Source organism: Brachyhypopomus gauderio, chromosome 1, assembly GCF_052324685.1.
Source record: "Brachyhypopomus gauderio isolate BG-103 chromosome 1, BGAUD_0.2, whole genome shotgun sequence".
NCBI classification, from domain to species: domain Eukaryota; kingdom Metazoa; phylum Chordata; class Actinopteri; order Gymnotiformes; family Hypopomidae; genus Brachyhypopomus; species Brachyhypopomus gauderio.
The window spans coordinates 47808468-47823899 of NC_135211.1; the positions used below are offsets into that span (position 1 = coordinate 47808468).

At 41.6% G+C, this 15432-nt stretch overlaps 2 protein-coding genes across 3 annotated transcripts in view; both read left to right on the top strand.

The window, feature by feature from the left end:
• LOC143523065 (uncharacterized) overlaps nucleotides 1–15432 on the top strand; it is a 109817-nt gene that overhangs the window by 37204 nt on the left and 57181 nt on the right. The window contains exons 6-8 of the mRNA XM_077017212.1: nucleotides 1684–2121; nucleotides 3111–3548; nucleotides 4009–4464. Of these exons, the coding sequence (XP_076873327.1) occupies nucleotides 1684–2121; nucleotides 3111–3548; nucleotides 4009–4464 (1332 nt within the window). The remainder of the gene's footprint in view (nucleotides 1–1683; nucleotides 2122–3110; nucleotides 3549–4008; nucleotides 4465–15432) is intronic.
• Nucleotides 7554–12326, top strand: LOC143523137 (uncharacterized). Of its 2 annotated transcripts, XM_077017360.1 has the most exons (5): nucleotides 7554–7691; nucleotides 10271–10573; nucleotides 10829–11098; nucleotides 11735–11818; nucleotides 11923–12326. In XM_077017360.1, the coding sequence occupies exons 1-5, from the start codon at nucleotides 7675–7677 to the stop codon at nucleotides 11987–11989; spliced, it is 741 nt and encodes a 246-aa protein (XP_076873475.1). In that variant the 5' UTR covers nucleotides 7554–7674; the 3' UTR covers nucleotides 11990–12326. The 2 variants fall into 2 exon arrangements, with proteins under 2 accessions (XP_076873475.1, XP_076873465.1); XM_077017350.1 differs by lacking the exon at nucleotides 7554–7691 and having other exon boundaries at nucleotides 7823–10573.

Genomic DNA, 15432 nt, shown 5'->3' on the forward strand with positions numbered 1-15432 from the left:
ACAAGACTACTGGCTGAGTTTGTATTTAGAGGCTGTGTGATGAGAGCAGTGGTAAAGGAGTTGTCAGCGGTAGCTGAGAGATCTAGTCAGTGGGTGTGGCTAAGAAGGGCTGAGGTTAGGTGGGGTAAGGATAGTACTTGAAGAGATAAATTGTTTGGTGTGTGTGATGTTGGGATATGAGTAGGATTGTCACTTGGCTTTTCCGATAGCCGTCGGGTAGCAAGGTTGTTGGTAAATTTTGTGATGGGCTACATTGTGAGCTTGGAGGGGGGTGGGTCTAGGACGCCAGACTCCACTGATGAGCCTTCTGGAGGTGTTGGGGGCTCAATTCATCGAAACACCAACGAAGGGAGGTGCCTTCCTGATGACCCCAATGAAAAGCTTGCAAGGTATTGTGTGTGTCCATGTCACTTTGTTTTGAAGGTCAGTCCAGCTTTGTTTGGTGGTCTGAGTACTTGGCAGTTGAGGCAATGGACCATGAACATAGTGCGCTTTGCTTCTGGATCCTTGTTGAGCCAGTATCAGATTGTAGCTGTTGCTGTGTTCTGTTCAAGCAACTAGTGTGTGCATAGGGTGTGTGAAATCTATCTTGTCTTCTTAGTAGTATTGGGTAGTTGAGACGATGGGTCATGGGCATAGTAGTAGGTATTATTAGATCATAGTCGTTGGTTGGTTAATACATCCTAGCCAAGCCTTTTGCATGACTCCAGATGTTAGGTGCAGGATTTTATCATCTTCCTGTATTATGTTACTTATTGAACCTTGGAACACTATAACACCGCTTGATGGGAGAAGTACATATTCACTCTTCAAAACATGATTAGTACCAAAAATTATGTTTTTAGCCAGCCACACTGTGTTAGTTTAATAAGTAGGCTCAAATAGTCTTTCTAGAGCAGGGGTACTCAACTGGCGGATCACGGTCCGGATCCGGACCCAAACGCAGTCCTGTCCGGACCCAATCTCATTCCTGATTAACGGACCAAAAAAAAAAAAAAACATATTTATTAATTTTGACGGGAGAATTAATATTCGTTCGCACCCCCCACTCCTCAACAACTTACGTTTGCCATCCCAAACCCCCCGCTCAACAACTTACGTTCGATATCCCCGCAGCCCCGGACCTCCGGTCACAGCTATCTGCCAAAATTGGACCGTGGAAAAATTTAGTTGAGTACCCCTGTTCTAGAGGCTGACCCACAATTTTTGAACATATTTTAATCAAATATTTCAATCCTGATTTTACAGATATGGACAAGCACCACACAGCACTGCAATACTGCAGAACACTCAAAATAACAGCAGTATAACAATAGGAGTATCTGCCAATTAGCTCCAAAACATTGGAGGCAACGGGGAAAATAACAGATGTACAGATGTAGTCGATGTGGTGTTTCCATGACCAAGATACACCAAGATATTTATAAGACTCCACCTGTTCGATTATCTCATTATTGATAATAGTGGAGTTGACAGACATTGGTTTTTGGCCAAATACAATTTCCTTTGTTTTCTTTGTGTTTATTTCCAGAGCATTATATTTGCTCCATGTAACTACTCTGTTTAAAACCTTGCTGGTGTAGATCATGGTCTGTTTACAGCAGACTATACATTCTGTTGTCTACTGATTTGCTTTCGTTTTATCTACTTATTCTGTTTTCTGTGAACTCTCTATACCAACAGGTTTAAAGTTGATGTTCTTAAGAATAAAGAACAGAGAAGATCTGCAGTGGAGTTTCTGCTGAAGCTGATTGTTACAGCAGCAGAGTGTGATGCAGCTACAGGAGAGAGTTTCACTAAGCTGCTGACATCTGTGTGCAGCTACACAACCTTCCCTGTAGATTTGACTGGTCTTGAATGTGATTTCCTGCTGGATCTATACTCACGTGTGAAGAACTATGAGACTCAAACAGGCAGGAGTTTCCTTCCAGCATTACAGCCAGTTTACCAGTCAGCTCCTACAGTCTGGATCATAAACCTCTCAGAGAGAAAGACCTCCCTCTTCCTAGAAGTGCTGAAACTCCACACAGTGAAGAAACCAGTAGAGCTGAGAGGCTGGTCAGATGAAGAGAGTGAAGTGAGGAGTTTCCTTCAGTGTCTGCCCTACATCTCACAGCTCAGGTGAGTGTGAAGATTTTATAAAAAAAACAGGAGTCACATGTAAATTTAGAACTGTTTTGTTCTGCATGTTTATGAGATTAGTCATGGCCTTTGTTTCTCATTGTGAGTGATCAGCATACGATCCAGGTAAGATGTGTGAATGTCTTGATCATAAAGCTTTGCAGACCCTAAATGCTTGAACTGTATCAGAAAAAAGGTTTGAATAAACCTCACTTCAAAATATAAATAAATCACTACATAAGCAATCTATTGTTTACTGGGCAGGGTAAACTTAATAAAAAAGCCATCAAATCTCAATAGTAAATTGTCCTGAATTTTTGAAAAATTATTCTTTCCTGTGGAAGATGAATCTACCTCTAACATGCGTCAGATTTGTGATACAAAGGACATCCAGACAAAGCTTATGAAAAAGTTCAGGTTTAATGTCTTAAGCTCCACTTGTAGGAGTGAGGGATTTCAATACCTTAATAGGGCAGTAACAACAGTGAGTAACAATTAGGTGTTATTCTGGTAAAAGTGACCTGCTGGATAGAGGAGGAAATGCCACAAGCAAACTCATCAGCCTCACTGACTTAATATTGTATCTCTGTACTTAAGAAAGGATCTGTACTAGTGTGGTGGAAAAAGCACTATGACTTTGTACCTTGAATTGTGTTTGGCAAACAAGCAAGCAAAGATTAATTAAGCATTCTTCACTGTATACATACAGGGAAAGGAGTTTTATACATAATATACCACACTCTGCCACCTTTAGATCACATCACGCTACATTTGTCATTATTTCATTGATTCCTTTAAATATATCTTTGGAGGATATATCTTTAATGTTTTAGAGGAGATATAAACCTGCGTTCAGACCTGTGGTGGTGTTACTGTACTGATAATGGTCTGTTTATAGCAAACTGTAGAAATTAATCTGTTATGTCTGTTGATTTCTACTGATTGTATCTACTAATCCTTTGTTTTCTGTGAACTCTCTATTCCAACAGGTTTAATTATGATGTTCTTTATAATAAAGTAAAGAAAATATCTGCAGTGGAGTTTCTGCTGAAGCTGATTGTTACAGCAGCAGAGTGTGATGCAGCTACAGGAGAGAGTTTTACTAAGCTGCTGACATCTGTGTGCAGCTACACAACCTTCCCTGTAGATAGGACTACTCATCTGTGTGATTTCCTGCTGGATCTGTACTCACATGTGAAGGACTATGAGACTCAAACAGGCAGGAGTGTCCTTCCAGAATTACAGACAGTTTACCAGTCAGCTCCTGCAGTCTGGAACATAGACCTCTCAGAGAGAAAGACCTCCCTCTTCCTCGAAGTGCTGAAACTCCACACAGTGAAGAAACCAGTAAAGCTGTTGGACTGGTCAGATGAAGAGAGTGAAGTGAGGAGTTTCCTTCAGTGTCTGCCCTACATCTCCCAGCTCAGGTGAGTGTGAAGCAGGTGTAATGTTTATACTGAGTTTTTCATTAAAGGTTGTGAGTTGGGTCGTCTTTATTTAGTGTAGAGTTTAGCGTAGTGGTTGATTCCCCCTTGACTCCTCACACTACACTCACTGTAAATTGTTATTATAAGTTATTCAGATGAGAGATTTTGCTGACTGTAAATTAATGAAATGCTGCTTTGTCATCTGTTCTGAATGTGATCAGTGCTCAGACCTGTAAAACATGATGACAATGTGGTGTGTTTACTTTGTAGGAGTTTTTGTTCTGTCTGTCCTAGTCCACAAACACATAGAGAAAAACAACACAGAAGAAAAGAAAAGTAATAGAGGGTGTGGACACTGTAATAGACAACAACTATCTGACCAAATTATGTCATTTCAGTGTCCCTGTTATTACTTTGTATTTCTGCTTATTTTATTTTGTGTGACTCTGTATTCCAACAGGTTTAATTATGTTCTTGATAATAAAGAACAGAGAAGATCTGCAGTGGAGTTTCTGCTGAAGCTGATTGTTACAGCAGCAGAGTGTGATGCAGCTACAGGAGAGAGTTTCACTAAGCTGCTGACATCTGTGTGCAGCTACACAACCTTCCCTGTAGAAGAAGGCAATGATTATAATTATTTGAAGGTTCATATTTGTGATTTCCTGCTGGATCTGTACTCACGTGTGAAGGACTATGAGACTCAAACAGGCAGGAGTGTCCTTCCAGTATTACAGACAGTTTACCAGTCAGCTCCTGCAGTCTGGAACATAGATCTCTCAAAGAGAAAGACCTCCCTCTTCCTAGAAGTGCTGAAACTCCACACAGTGAAGAAACCAGTAGAGCTGAGAGGCTGGTCAGATGAAGAGAGTGAAGTGAGGAGTTTCCTTCAGTGTCTACCCTACATCTCCCAGCTCAGGTTTGTACCTGATATTTTAGTCTATATTTCACTATTGTGCAATGTTTTCAAGTATATATCTTATTTCTAAGTAAACATAACCTGTAATGCAAAGGAAAGAAACTAGGATTAAATGGTTTGTGCTGTTTCTTTTTTAACACTGACTGATCTGAATACAGAATATGTGTTTCCTTATTTAACTATGTTGTCTTTAAGTGGTTTTGTTTGCTGTTTCAGTGGTGCTGATCGGTACATCCCGTCTCTGTGTAAAGAGCTCCAGTCCAGAGATCAGGCAGGACAGGTGTCTCCTCTGCTCCAGGCCCTGGACTTCACCCTCTCTCTGGGAGGACAGTTGTCCACTCCCAGCTGCAGGGCTGTGGGGAGAGTGCTGGGTCTCTCAGTCTCCACACTCAACCTCACTCTAAACCCACGAGCCATCTCTCTCAGAGGAGTCAGGCTTCTGTTCACACACCTCACACACCTGCGCACACTCAGGCATGTGGCATTATATTATATTATAATGATATTATACACCGATACACCGAAAATCTCGCCTGTCTTTATTGCTGAACTCTCTGACATGCTCTCTTCTCTTCTACCTGTGTATTCAAAAGTGTTGCTGCTTGGTGATTTTAATATTCATGTCGACTCTGAAAGCTGTTCATTTGCCAAAAGTTTTTTAGATCTTCTTAATTGTTTTGACATTGCTCAGAATGTGGATTTTCCTACCCATAACAAAGGTCATGTGCTGGACATTGTCTGCTCTACTGGCATTACTTCTACTAACCTGCATGGAGTTGAGCTGTTTATTTCTGATCATAAGGCCGTGTTTTTTAATGTTGTTTTACCATGTTCTCAGTGTGGGCAGCGCAATTTACATCAGTTCTCATTTAGAAACACAAAAAACATCTCTCCCTCTGTCCTTATGGACATGCTCAGTCAGATTGATCACGCTGACCTTAATGGTGACAATGCAAACCAGCTTGTGACCCACTATGACAATACTCTCTCTGCTATCTTTAATGAATTGGCATCATTACAGACTTGCAAAGTGTCTTTCACCTAGCCTGCCCCCTGGTTTACACCAGAGTTGCGTAAATTAAAATCTGCTGGTCATCAGCTTGTTGTTCGAACCCCACATAAAAATGTCTGCAAAACAGCCTTTTTCCATTTCGCCCATTTCTGTCTTCTGCTGCGGCTGAGATCATTATTCATGCATTTGTGACCACTAGACTAGACTATTGTAATGCATTGTTACATGGTCTCCCTACCCGGCTTTTAAATAGACTGCAGTATGTGCAAAACTCTGCTGCCAGGGTGTTGACCCATAAAAGATCGTGGGATCATATTACACCAGTATTGCGGGATCTTCACTGGCTCCCAGTTCAGTTTAGAGTACAGTATAAAATACTGGTAACTGTTTTTAAATCTCTCCATGATCTTGCCCCCACATATTTGAAGAATCTACTTCAGATGTATGTTCCAACTCGCACTCTACGCTCCTCAAATTCTCATCTCCTAATTGTGCCTTCTACAAAACTTCGTACTGTAGGTGACAGAGCATTCTGTGTCGCTGGCCCAAAACTCTGGAATGGGCTCCCTCTACAGCTGCGTATATGTTCTTCTCTACCTTGTTTTAAAGCCGGTCTTAAAACTCATCTCTTCCAGCTAGCATATGAGTGAGAATTTTATTTGAATTTGTATAAATGCTATCTACTTTAGTCAGTTAGTGTTTAATTATTATTTTACTTTATTCTTGTTACTCTTGATTTTTAGTCTCTTAAATATTGCCAATACTATTTGCTGTATCATCTGTTTTTTTCCTTATCATCTTTATTGATCTACAGTTGTATATTGTGTATCTCCTTTTATACTGTACAGTGTCCTTGGGTCTCTTGAAAGGCGCTTTATAAAATAAAAGTATTATTATTATTATATTCTGAATTGTTTTATTTACTTTGAGATGAATTAACCTTACTTTAATACTCTGCACATTTATTATTTTATTACTTTTTAGTATTTGTCTTTTGTGTATTGAATTAACTAAGAAGAAAGGAACAAAAATGAATAATAATATATAGAGAAATATAAATTATAATAAAATACTTCATAAGAATAAACAGTGTAAATGGTGTTTGTTGTTGTGCAGTGTGAGTGGTGCTGTGGTGGTGAAGATGGTACGAACACTGAGGACAGTGAGATCTCCTGCTCCAGTCACTGTTGAGGAACTTTCACTCATCCACACCAGCACACAGCAGCCAGAGGGGGCGCTGTCCAGGGTCCTGAGCAGCTTGGCTTCTCTCCTGAGACTCTGGAGGGTCCAGTGTCTGAACCTGACTGACTACAAGATGGAGGCCCAGTCTCTCACTGTCCTGCTGTGTCACCAGGGCCCTCTGACCATCAGGTCTGTGTGGTTGGTTTGTCAGTTATTTTTAATAGATAAAAGTACCAGTTTGTGATGCCATTTTCTGATGTGTATGTGCAGGTTGTGTGAGGAGACTCTCCAGCAGCTGACTGTAGTGGTGTATGAAGCTCAGGAGGAGGAGCTTACTCACTGCTTCCTGCAGAAAGTGGGCGGAGACCTGACTTCCTGCACTCTGACCTGGGAAGTGATTCACTATTTCCTGCAGTTTCAGAGTGTAACTGTGGACTTTAGGAAGAGTGACATTGGACAGCAAAACCCCAGAGAACTTCTGTCTGTACTGGACAGACTTCAGATCAGAAGGTGAGAGACAACAGTCATGTGTGGCTCAGATTTAAAGATCTTCACACAGTTGACACGTCCAATGAACAGTCCATGTGCTTTAGTTATACTGCACAACATTAGTGGACTCTGTCCATCATCACAGAGATCTATCAGACTGGCTCTGCTCACTGTGTGTCCAGTCTGTTGAGTTCAACAGAGAACTGCATCACCCTGAACAGCAGAGAGCTGGACTCTGTCCACTGTGCTGCCCTGTGCTTCACCCTCCAGCACTGCACAGCAGTCTCTCTCAGCCTGCTGTTCACCTCCATACCAGAGGGGGAGCTGGAGAGCATCGTGCCTCTGCTCAAACACGTCTCCCACCTCAGGTTTGGACGTTTATCATTCATGCAATGAGACAGAACAGATCTGTAGGGGGTGTTACACATTTGTTGTTAAATATACGTGTGTCTCAGACCTCATTTTGGGCCAACAGCATTTAGGTTTTATTGAGACTCCTTTGTCAGTTAATCAATATTTTACTAGTCATGGTTATTTACCTCAGGTGAGTTACAATGAAATGAGTCTGGATGAAAATGGCAGCTGGTCAAATACTCATATTCATCTTAAATTAGCTGTGTGTGTGTGTGTGTGTGTGTGTGTGTGTGTGTGTGTGTGTGTGTGTGTGTGTGTGTGTGTTGTGTTTGTGTTTGTGTATTCTCAGTGTGGACATGAATGTCTTACTGAAATAGTCTCTCTTCTCTCAGTGTGGACATGAATGTCTTACTGAAATAGTCTCTCTTCTCTCAGGGTGGACATGAATGTCTTGAATGTCTTAGTGAAATAGTCTCTTTTCTCTCAGTGTGGACATTAATGTCTTGAATGTCTTACTGAAATAGTCTCTCTTCTCTCAGTGTGGACATGAATGTCTTGAATGTCTTACTGTAATAGTCTCTCTTCTCTCAGTGTGGACATGAATGTCTTGAATGTCTTACTGTAATAGTCTCTCTTCTCAGTGTGGACATGAATGTCTTGAATGTTTTACTGTAATAGTCTCTCTTCTCTCAGTGTGGACATGAATATCTTGAATGTCTTACTGTAATAGTCTCTCTTCTCTCAGTGTGGACATGAATATCTTGAATGTCTTACTGTAATAGTCTCTCTTCTCTCAGTGTGGACATGAATGTCTTGAATGTTTTACTGTAATAGTCTCTCTTCTCTCAGTGTGGACATGAATATCTTGAATGTCTTACTGTAATAGTCTCTCTTCTCTCAATGTGGACATGAATGTCTTACTGAAATAGTCTCTCTTCTCTCAGTGTGGACATGAATGTCTTACTGTAATAGTCTCTCTTCTCTCAGTGTGGACATGAATGTCTTGAATGTCTTACTGTAATAGTCTCTCTTCTCTCAGTGTGGACATGTATGTCTTACTGTAATAGACTCTCTTCTCTCAGTGTGGACATGAATGTCTTGAATGTCTTACTGTAATAGTCTCTCTTCTCTCAGTGTGGACATGAATGTCTTGAATGTCTTACTGAAATAGTCTCTCTTCTCTCAGTGTGGACATGAATGTCTTGAATGTCGTACTGTAATAGTCTCTCTTCTCTCAGTGTGGACATGAATGTCTTGAATGTCTTACTGTAATAGTCTCTCTTCTCTCAGTGTGGACATGAATGTCTTGAATGTCGTACTGAAATAGTCTCTCTTCTCTCAGTGTGGACATGAATGTCTTGAATGTCTTACTGTAATAGTCTCTCTTCTCTCAGTGTGGACATGAATGTCTTACTGTAATAGTCTCTCTTCTCTCAGTGTGGACATGAATGTCTTGAATGTCTTACTGTAATAGTCTCTCTTCTCTCAGTGTGGACATGAATGTCTTACTGTAATAGTCTTTCTTCTCTCAGTGTGGACATGAATGTCTTACTGTAATAGTCTCTCTTCTCTCAGTGTGGACATGAATGTCTTGAATGTCTTACTGTAATAGTCTCTCTTCTCTCAGTGTGGACATGTATGTCTTACTGTAATAGACTCTCTTCTCTCAGTGTGGACATGAATGTCTTGAATGTCTTACTGTAATAGTCTCTCTTCTCTCAGTGTGGACATGAATGTCTTGAATGTCTTACTGAAATAGTCTCTCTTCTCTCAGTGTGGACATGAATGTCTTGAATGTTGTACTGTAATAGTCTCTCTTCTCTCAGTGTGGACATGAATGTCTTGAATGTCTTACTGTAATAGTCTCTCTTCTCTCAGTGTGGACATGAATGTCTTGAATGTCGTACTGAAATAGTCTCTCTTCTCTCAGTGTGGACATGAATGTCTTGAATGTCTTACTGAAATAGTCTCTCTTCTCTCAGTGTGGACATGAATGTCTTACTGAAATAGTCTCTCTTCTCTCAGTGTAGACATGAATGTCTTGAATGTCTTACTGAAATAGTCTCTCTTCTCTCAGTGTGGACATGAATGTCTTACTGAAATAGTCTCTCTTCTCTCAGTGTAGACATGAATGTCTTGAATGTCTTACTGAAATAGTCTCTCTTCTCTCAGTGTGGACATGAATGTCTTGAATGTCTTACTGTAATAGTCTCTCTTCTCTCAGTGTGGACATGTATGTCTTACTGTAATAGACTCTCTTCTCTCAGTGTGGACATGAATGTCTTGAATGTCTTACTGAAATAGTCTCTCTTCTCTCAGTGTGGACATGAATGTCTTACTGAAATAGTCTCTCTTCTCTCAGTGTGGACATGAATGTCTTGAATGTCTTACTGTAATAGTCTCTCTTCTCTCAGTGTGGACATGAATGTCTTGAATGTCTTACTGAAATAGTCTCTCTTCTCTCAGTGTGGACATGAATGTCTTGAATGTCTTACTGTAATAGTCTCTCTTCTCTCAGTGTGGACATGAATGTCTTGAATGTCTTACTGAAATAGTCTCTCTTCTCTCAGTGTGGACTTGAATGTCTTACTGTAATAGTCTCTCTTCTCTCAGTGTGGACATGAATGTCTTGAATGTCTTACTGTAATAGTCTATCTTCTCTCAGTGTGGACATGAATGTCTTGAATGTCTTACTGTAATAGTCTCTCTTCTCTCAGTGTGGACATGAATGTCTTGAATGTCTTACTGTAATAGTCTCTCTTCTCTCAGTGTGGACAGGCTGCTGTTGCTGAGGCTGCTCCACTGCTGCAGTGTCTCTGAGCTCCAGCAGGGGGCAGCAGTAGTTTTGCTCTCTGCTCTGCAGCACAGGCTGGACTTCTCCTGCAGCTCTGCTCTGGACCTGACAGAAGACTCACACACACACACACTGACTCTGAGCACTGAGGACTGCAGAGTCGTCTCCGTGGCCGTACAGAGAGCTCACACACACACACAGCTCACTCTACACGACTGTGAGATAGAGGAGGCAGGAGTGGAGCAACTCTTCTCCATTATACACACAGTCACCCTGCAGTAAGACTCCCACTCACAACACACACACTAACCTTCCTGCAGAGGAGAAGGAGTTATATCATATTAATGTGTGGAAATAGCATTAATGTTAGTAGTTATGTGAGTGTATTAATATTAATACAACTGTCTGTGTTGGTGAATATATGTGTGTGTGTGTGTGTGTGTGTGTGTGTGTGTGTGTGTGTGTGTGTGTGTGTGTGTGTGTGTGTGTGTGTGTGTGTGTGCGTGCGTGCGTGCGTGCGTGCGTGTGTCCAGGTGCAGTAAAGTCGTGCTGCTCCAGTTTCTGTCTCTGGTCCGTGTCGGGTCTGAGTTGGAGTGTGTGAGACGTGCCGTGTCTCTCTCCCGGGCCCTGGGTGGGAAGGTGGACCTCAGTCACACCCGGTTGGACCAGCAGGCCTGTGGGTCCCTGGCGCTGGTTCTGGAACATTCTGAAGGGCTGTCAAGACTGGACCTCAGCCACTGCCAGCTCACTGACCACTGCCTGCAGCTGCTGTGTCCACAGCTCCACAAAGCCCACGTCCTGGAGTGAGTGGAGACGGGGGAGGGTGGAGAGAGTCTGGTGTTGAGGACACACTCAACACCCACATGTGTGTAACAGAGGGGTGAAGGAGATGTTTGACTCTCTTACAGTTGAACAGTGTCCTTCAAGGAATCTCCGTTTTGTAAAGAATACAACAACAAACAAAAGGTTCTCTGTAAAGAAAACTTGATTTTCTTGGTACTTTTATTTGCTAATAGACACATCTCCCATTGGCTGTCTAGACGACCACTGCCTGTAATGGGCAGGATGGGTGTTGTATGTTGGCAGGGAGCTCTGTGGTCTACAACAAATCACACAGCTGTGTAATCACATGTTCCCTGTAAAAAGAGAAATATGGCATAACACACTTCATGTGATACAGTAACAATTCATCAACATGAGAACTGAAGTAAATTATATTTTGTTTATGTAACCTCATTTCAAACCTATATTTTGTTTATGTAATCTCATTTCAAATGTCAAATATGTAATAATAATTACGTGGCCATTAGTCACAAATGGACTATAATCATTATTCACTTTATTGTAAATCAACACGTTCTTTACTCCATTGTGATTTAGTAGAGGGGGTGTGTTGGGATTCCTGTACAATGTGGTAATTATAATCCATCTAATTTCAGCCTCAGTCACAATGACATCACTGATGTGTCAGCAAAGATGATCTATGATACTGTCTCCACCAACACCAATATTCACACTGTGAGGTAAGAGTGTGTGTGGTGTGTTTAGGTTTATAATGCCTGTCCTTATTGATTTAAATGTACAAGCAGTCGTGTGTGTGTGTGTGTGTGTGTGTGTGTTTCTACAGGCTCTTCAACAACAGAATTACAGACAGACGTCTCTTCCTCTCAGACAAGCGCTTTGAGATCTGGTGACGTTAATGTGCTTTTGATATAATGAGGGGCAGATTATATTCTATATAATTATTGAAATTATATATAAAGATTGATACAAATTATCTTGAAAGTTGATTAAAACAGGTATCAGGTATATTTTAACACAGTAATAATGAGTGAATGTTTGTGGTTTGTGATTGTTTCAGTAAATTCCTCCTGTTGATGTTTTATTACCAACATTCACTTCTCAGTAACACCCCACCTCTACTGTAATGATTGAATATTCATTTATCTGTATGTTTCATGATTGAATATTCATTTATCTGTATATTTTTTGTTGGACTGTCCTACTGATTAAACATTAAACTGTGGATAATGATGGTGCTGGTCTCCCTCATTAAATTATATGGATTCATATCAAACATTTGTAGTAGAACAAATATCATAATGTCATAAAGCAAAGAGCCATGAAGGGTCAAAAGGTCAAAGTCTGAGTGCCTGCTGTCATTAACTGGGTTATACTGGAGGTCAGATTTTCTCCACCCAGTCCTCCATATTTTTGCTCTTTCCAGTAATGTATGACTCCTCCTGTCAATTATGTTCGTGTCTGTGTCTTACTTCCATGTTTTTGGTCTTTCCATGCACGTCCTACCAGAGGCCTTCAGAGGCTGCCCCGCCTACTCCAGAGTCCTGCCAGAAGTCTTCTGAGGTTTGCCAGAGGCTGGTTCCAGAGGCTTGTTCCACAGGTTCACTAGAGGTCTGCTCCAGGGTCACTACCCATTTTGTCTTCACCTGATCTCCAGCCTCAAGTCCACTTTCCCCCAATTTAGTTTCTGTGTTCACACTCGTTCCCACTCCAGTTTCACTCAGTCTCACTCACATGTCTCCTCCTATTTCTAGACCAGTTCCCTCCGTTATGGTTCTGAATCCTGTGCAGTCTCCTGTAGTCCAGTGTCCTGTCCAGTCTCGTTGTGTCATGTCCAAGTCTGGTCCTGTGTCTAGTTTTGTTCCCACAGTCAATACTTCTGTTCCTGCCCCCCTTGCCTGTGTTCCTACCTTTGACCCCTTGAGGTACTGCGTCTGTTACTTTGTTTGATTTCCAGTGGCATAACAGTGGTTTTGTTTTCTAGTCCTGGATTAATATGTCCTACAGGGATGGACTACTCACAAAACAGGGCAACATTAAAGGAGGAAACAGTCACTGTTTTGATTTGATTAAGAAGAATTCCACTGAATTTATCACAACTTGGGAAACATTTATCGGCTTTCTGCAAAATTAATATCCCAGACTCAAACTCAACCTAGTCAATAACAATTATTCTCGCAACCGATACCAGTATTCAATAATAAACTGTTAGGCTCAGTTTTTGTATTTACAGCCCAACAATAACAGTGTAATTCAGTGGTTCCCAAACTTTTTCTGTTGTGCCCCCCTTTAGTATATGAGAATAATTTAGTGCCCCCCCCCCCCCCCCCCCTGCGCCCAATATTTTTTTGTTGTGCGGGGGGGGGTGGGGGGGGGTTGTGCCGATCGTAAGTTGTTTGGGGGGGGGGGGGGGGGAGTGTATGCCGCGATAGCCAATACCCTGCAATACCTCCGCGCGCCCCCCACTTTGGGAACCACTGGTGTAACTCATGTTTAGGGGGGGGGGGGGGAGTGTATGCCGCTATAGCCAATACCCTGCAATACCTCCGCGCGCCCCCCACTTTGGGAACCACTGGTGTAACTCATGTTTAGATTTGAAGTTAAGTTTCAAGTCCTTACCACTATCCAACATATACCCTATTTTTGATAATTGATATTTTAATAAAAATGTATTCCTCTCGTAAGTATTGTTTATTATAGTGATACACCTCATACAAGACATACTTCCTTTCCATTAGCTTGACTTAGTTATATTTTTAAAGTGTAAAATGTGAAAAGAACACGTGCACAGAAGAACCAACGTGATGTGTTGGTGGAGTGTTAGTGTGTGTTGAGCTGAACATTCAAATGAAATGAAAATGAAAAATTTTAAATGAAATGTGCCATATTTGTCAATTGTGAATTTACACTCCAATCGAAATTTGTCCTTCGCATTTACCTATCTGTGCAATTAGAACACACACACAAGCACACACTAGTGACTACTAGGGGGCTGTGGTGCACACATGCCCAGAGCGGTGGACAGCCCTAGCCCGGTGCCCGGGGAGCAGTATGGGTTAGGTGCCTTGCTCAAGGGCACCTCAATCATGGCCTCAGGCCTGGGAATCGAACCCACGACCCTCCGGTCACAAGACCAGTTCCCTACCACAGGACCATGACTGCCCCACAAAGACACAAAGGCTCATTTATTGATGCACAGGTTTATGTTGGTCATCTATATTAAATCATCTGATGAGGTTTAATAGAACTAATCACTTGTGTCTGTTTCTCTTCTGGTTAGAACACAACAAAGATATATTTACAACCACAACACATTTAAGCTTATTTAGTTTAATATATCAATAGTCTTGGTGCCTTTTGGTTACAAGGTTCCCAAATGAGAGACTCTGTCCAGGGTTCTTGTTTGCACATTTTGCAACATTAATCAGATAAATATGCTCATATTCTGCTTCTTCCAGGTTCACATCTTTTGTGCGTTTTGAGTGTCCACACATAATAACAGGAGCTGATGGTGTTTCCCAGTGTCCTGTCTGACATCTCTGCACATTCTGCACAATAAGTGTTGTGTGCCAATGAGCACATGATACAACAAACACATTCAGTTAAATACTCAGGTGGTTAAACACGTGGAACTGTATGTTCATCCGTCACATCTTAAGGTGTTTACCTGCAAAACAATACTGCAACTTACATGAGTGAGACGAGCTGTTTCACTGATACATGAACCAGTGGCGGCTGGTCAATACGGGGCGCTGGGGCGCCGCCCCCTTAATATTGTTCCGATATTAAAATGAGTTCATTATAAACTGCGATAGTGAGGAAATTATTTAGTCACACTGTGTGTCTAATAGCCATGTTTGAATTTATTAAAAAAGTAAACACATAATTGTATTTAATTGCTTACATTGTGCACACTTCCTGGTTGGGGCGCCGGTCTAATGGAAGTGAATGTAGATGCGTAAACTTTTGCCAAGCACGTGATCTGAGGCTGCAGTTTAATTGGTCGGTTTCAGATTTTCCACGGGGCGCAGCTCTCTGCGCCCCGGACACTCCCACTCTTGTTGGTAGTGTCAGTCATCTGCGGTTCGTTAACTCGGTTCACGTTGAATAGCTACAGGTTGGAGCAGCATATCTTACAAAATGAGAGAAAATTCCGTTTTAGCTTTACAAAAAAAATCCTCTCACACAGCGTTCACTTGAATAAAAAAAGGATAAAGGAGCTTGGCCCGGATCAATGTTGTCCAGTGCTTGATCAAGGTAAGCTGAAAACAGCTTATTCTCATCTACAGCAAGGAAGAGTTCAATGCCTGTTGTGGTGCTGTGGGCCTATTCCAGC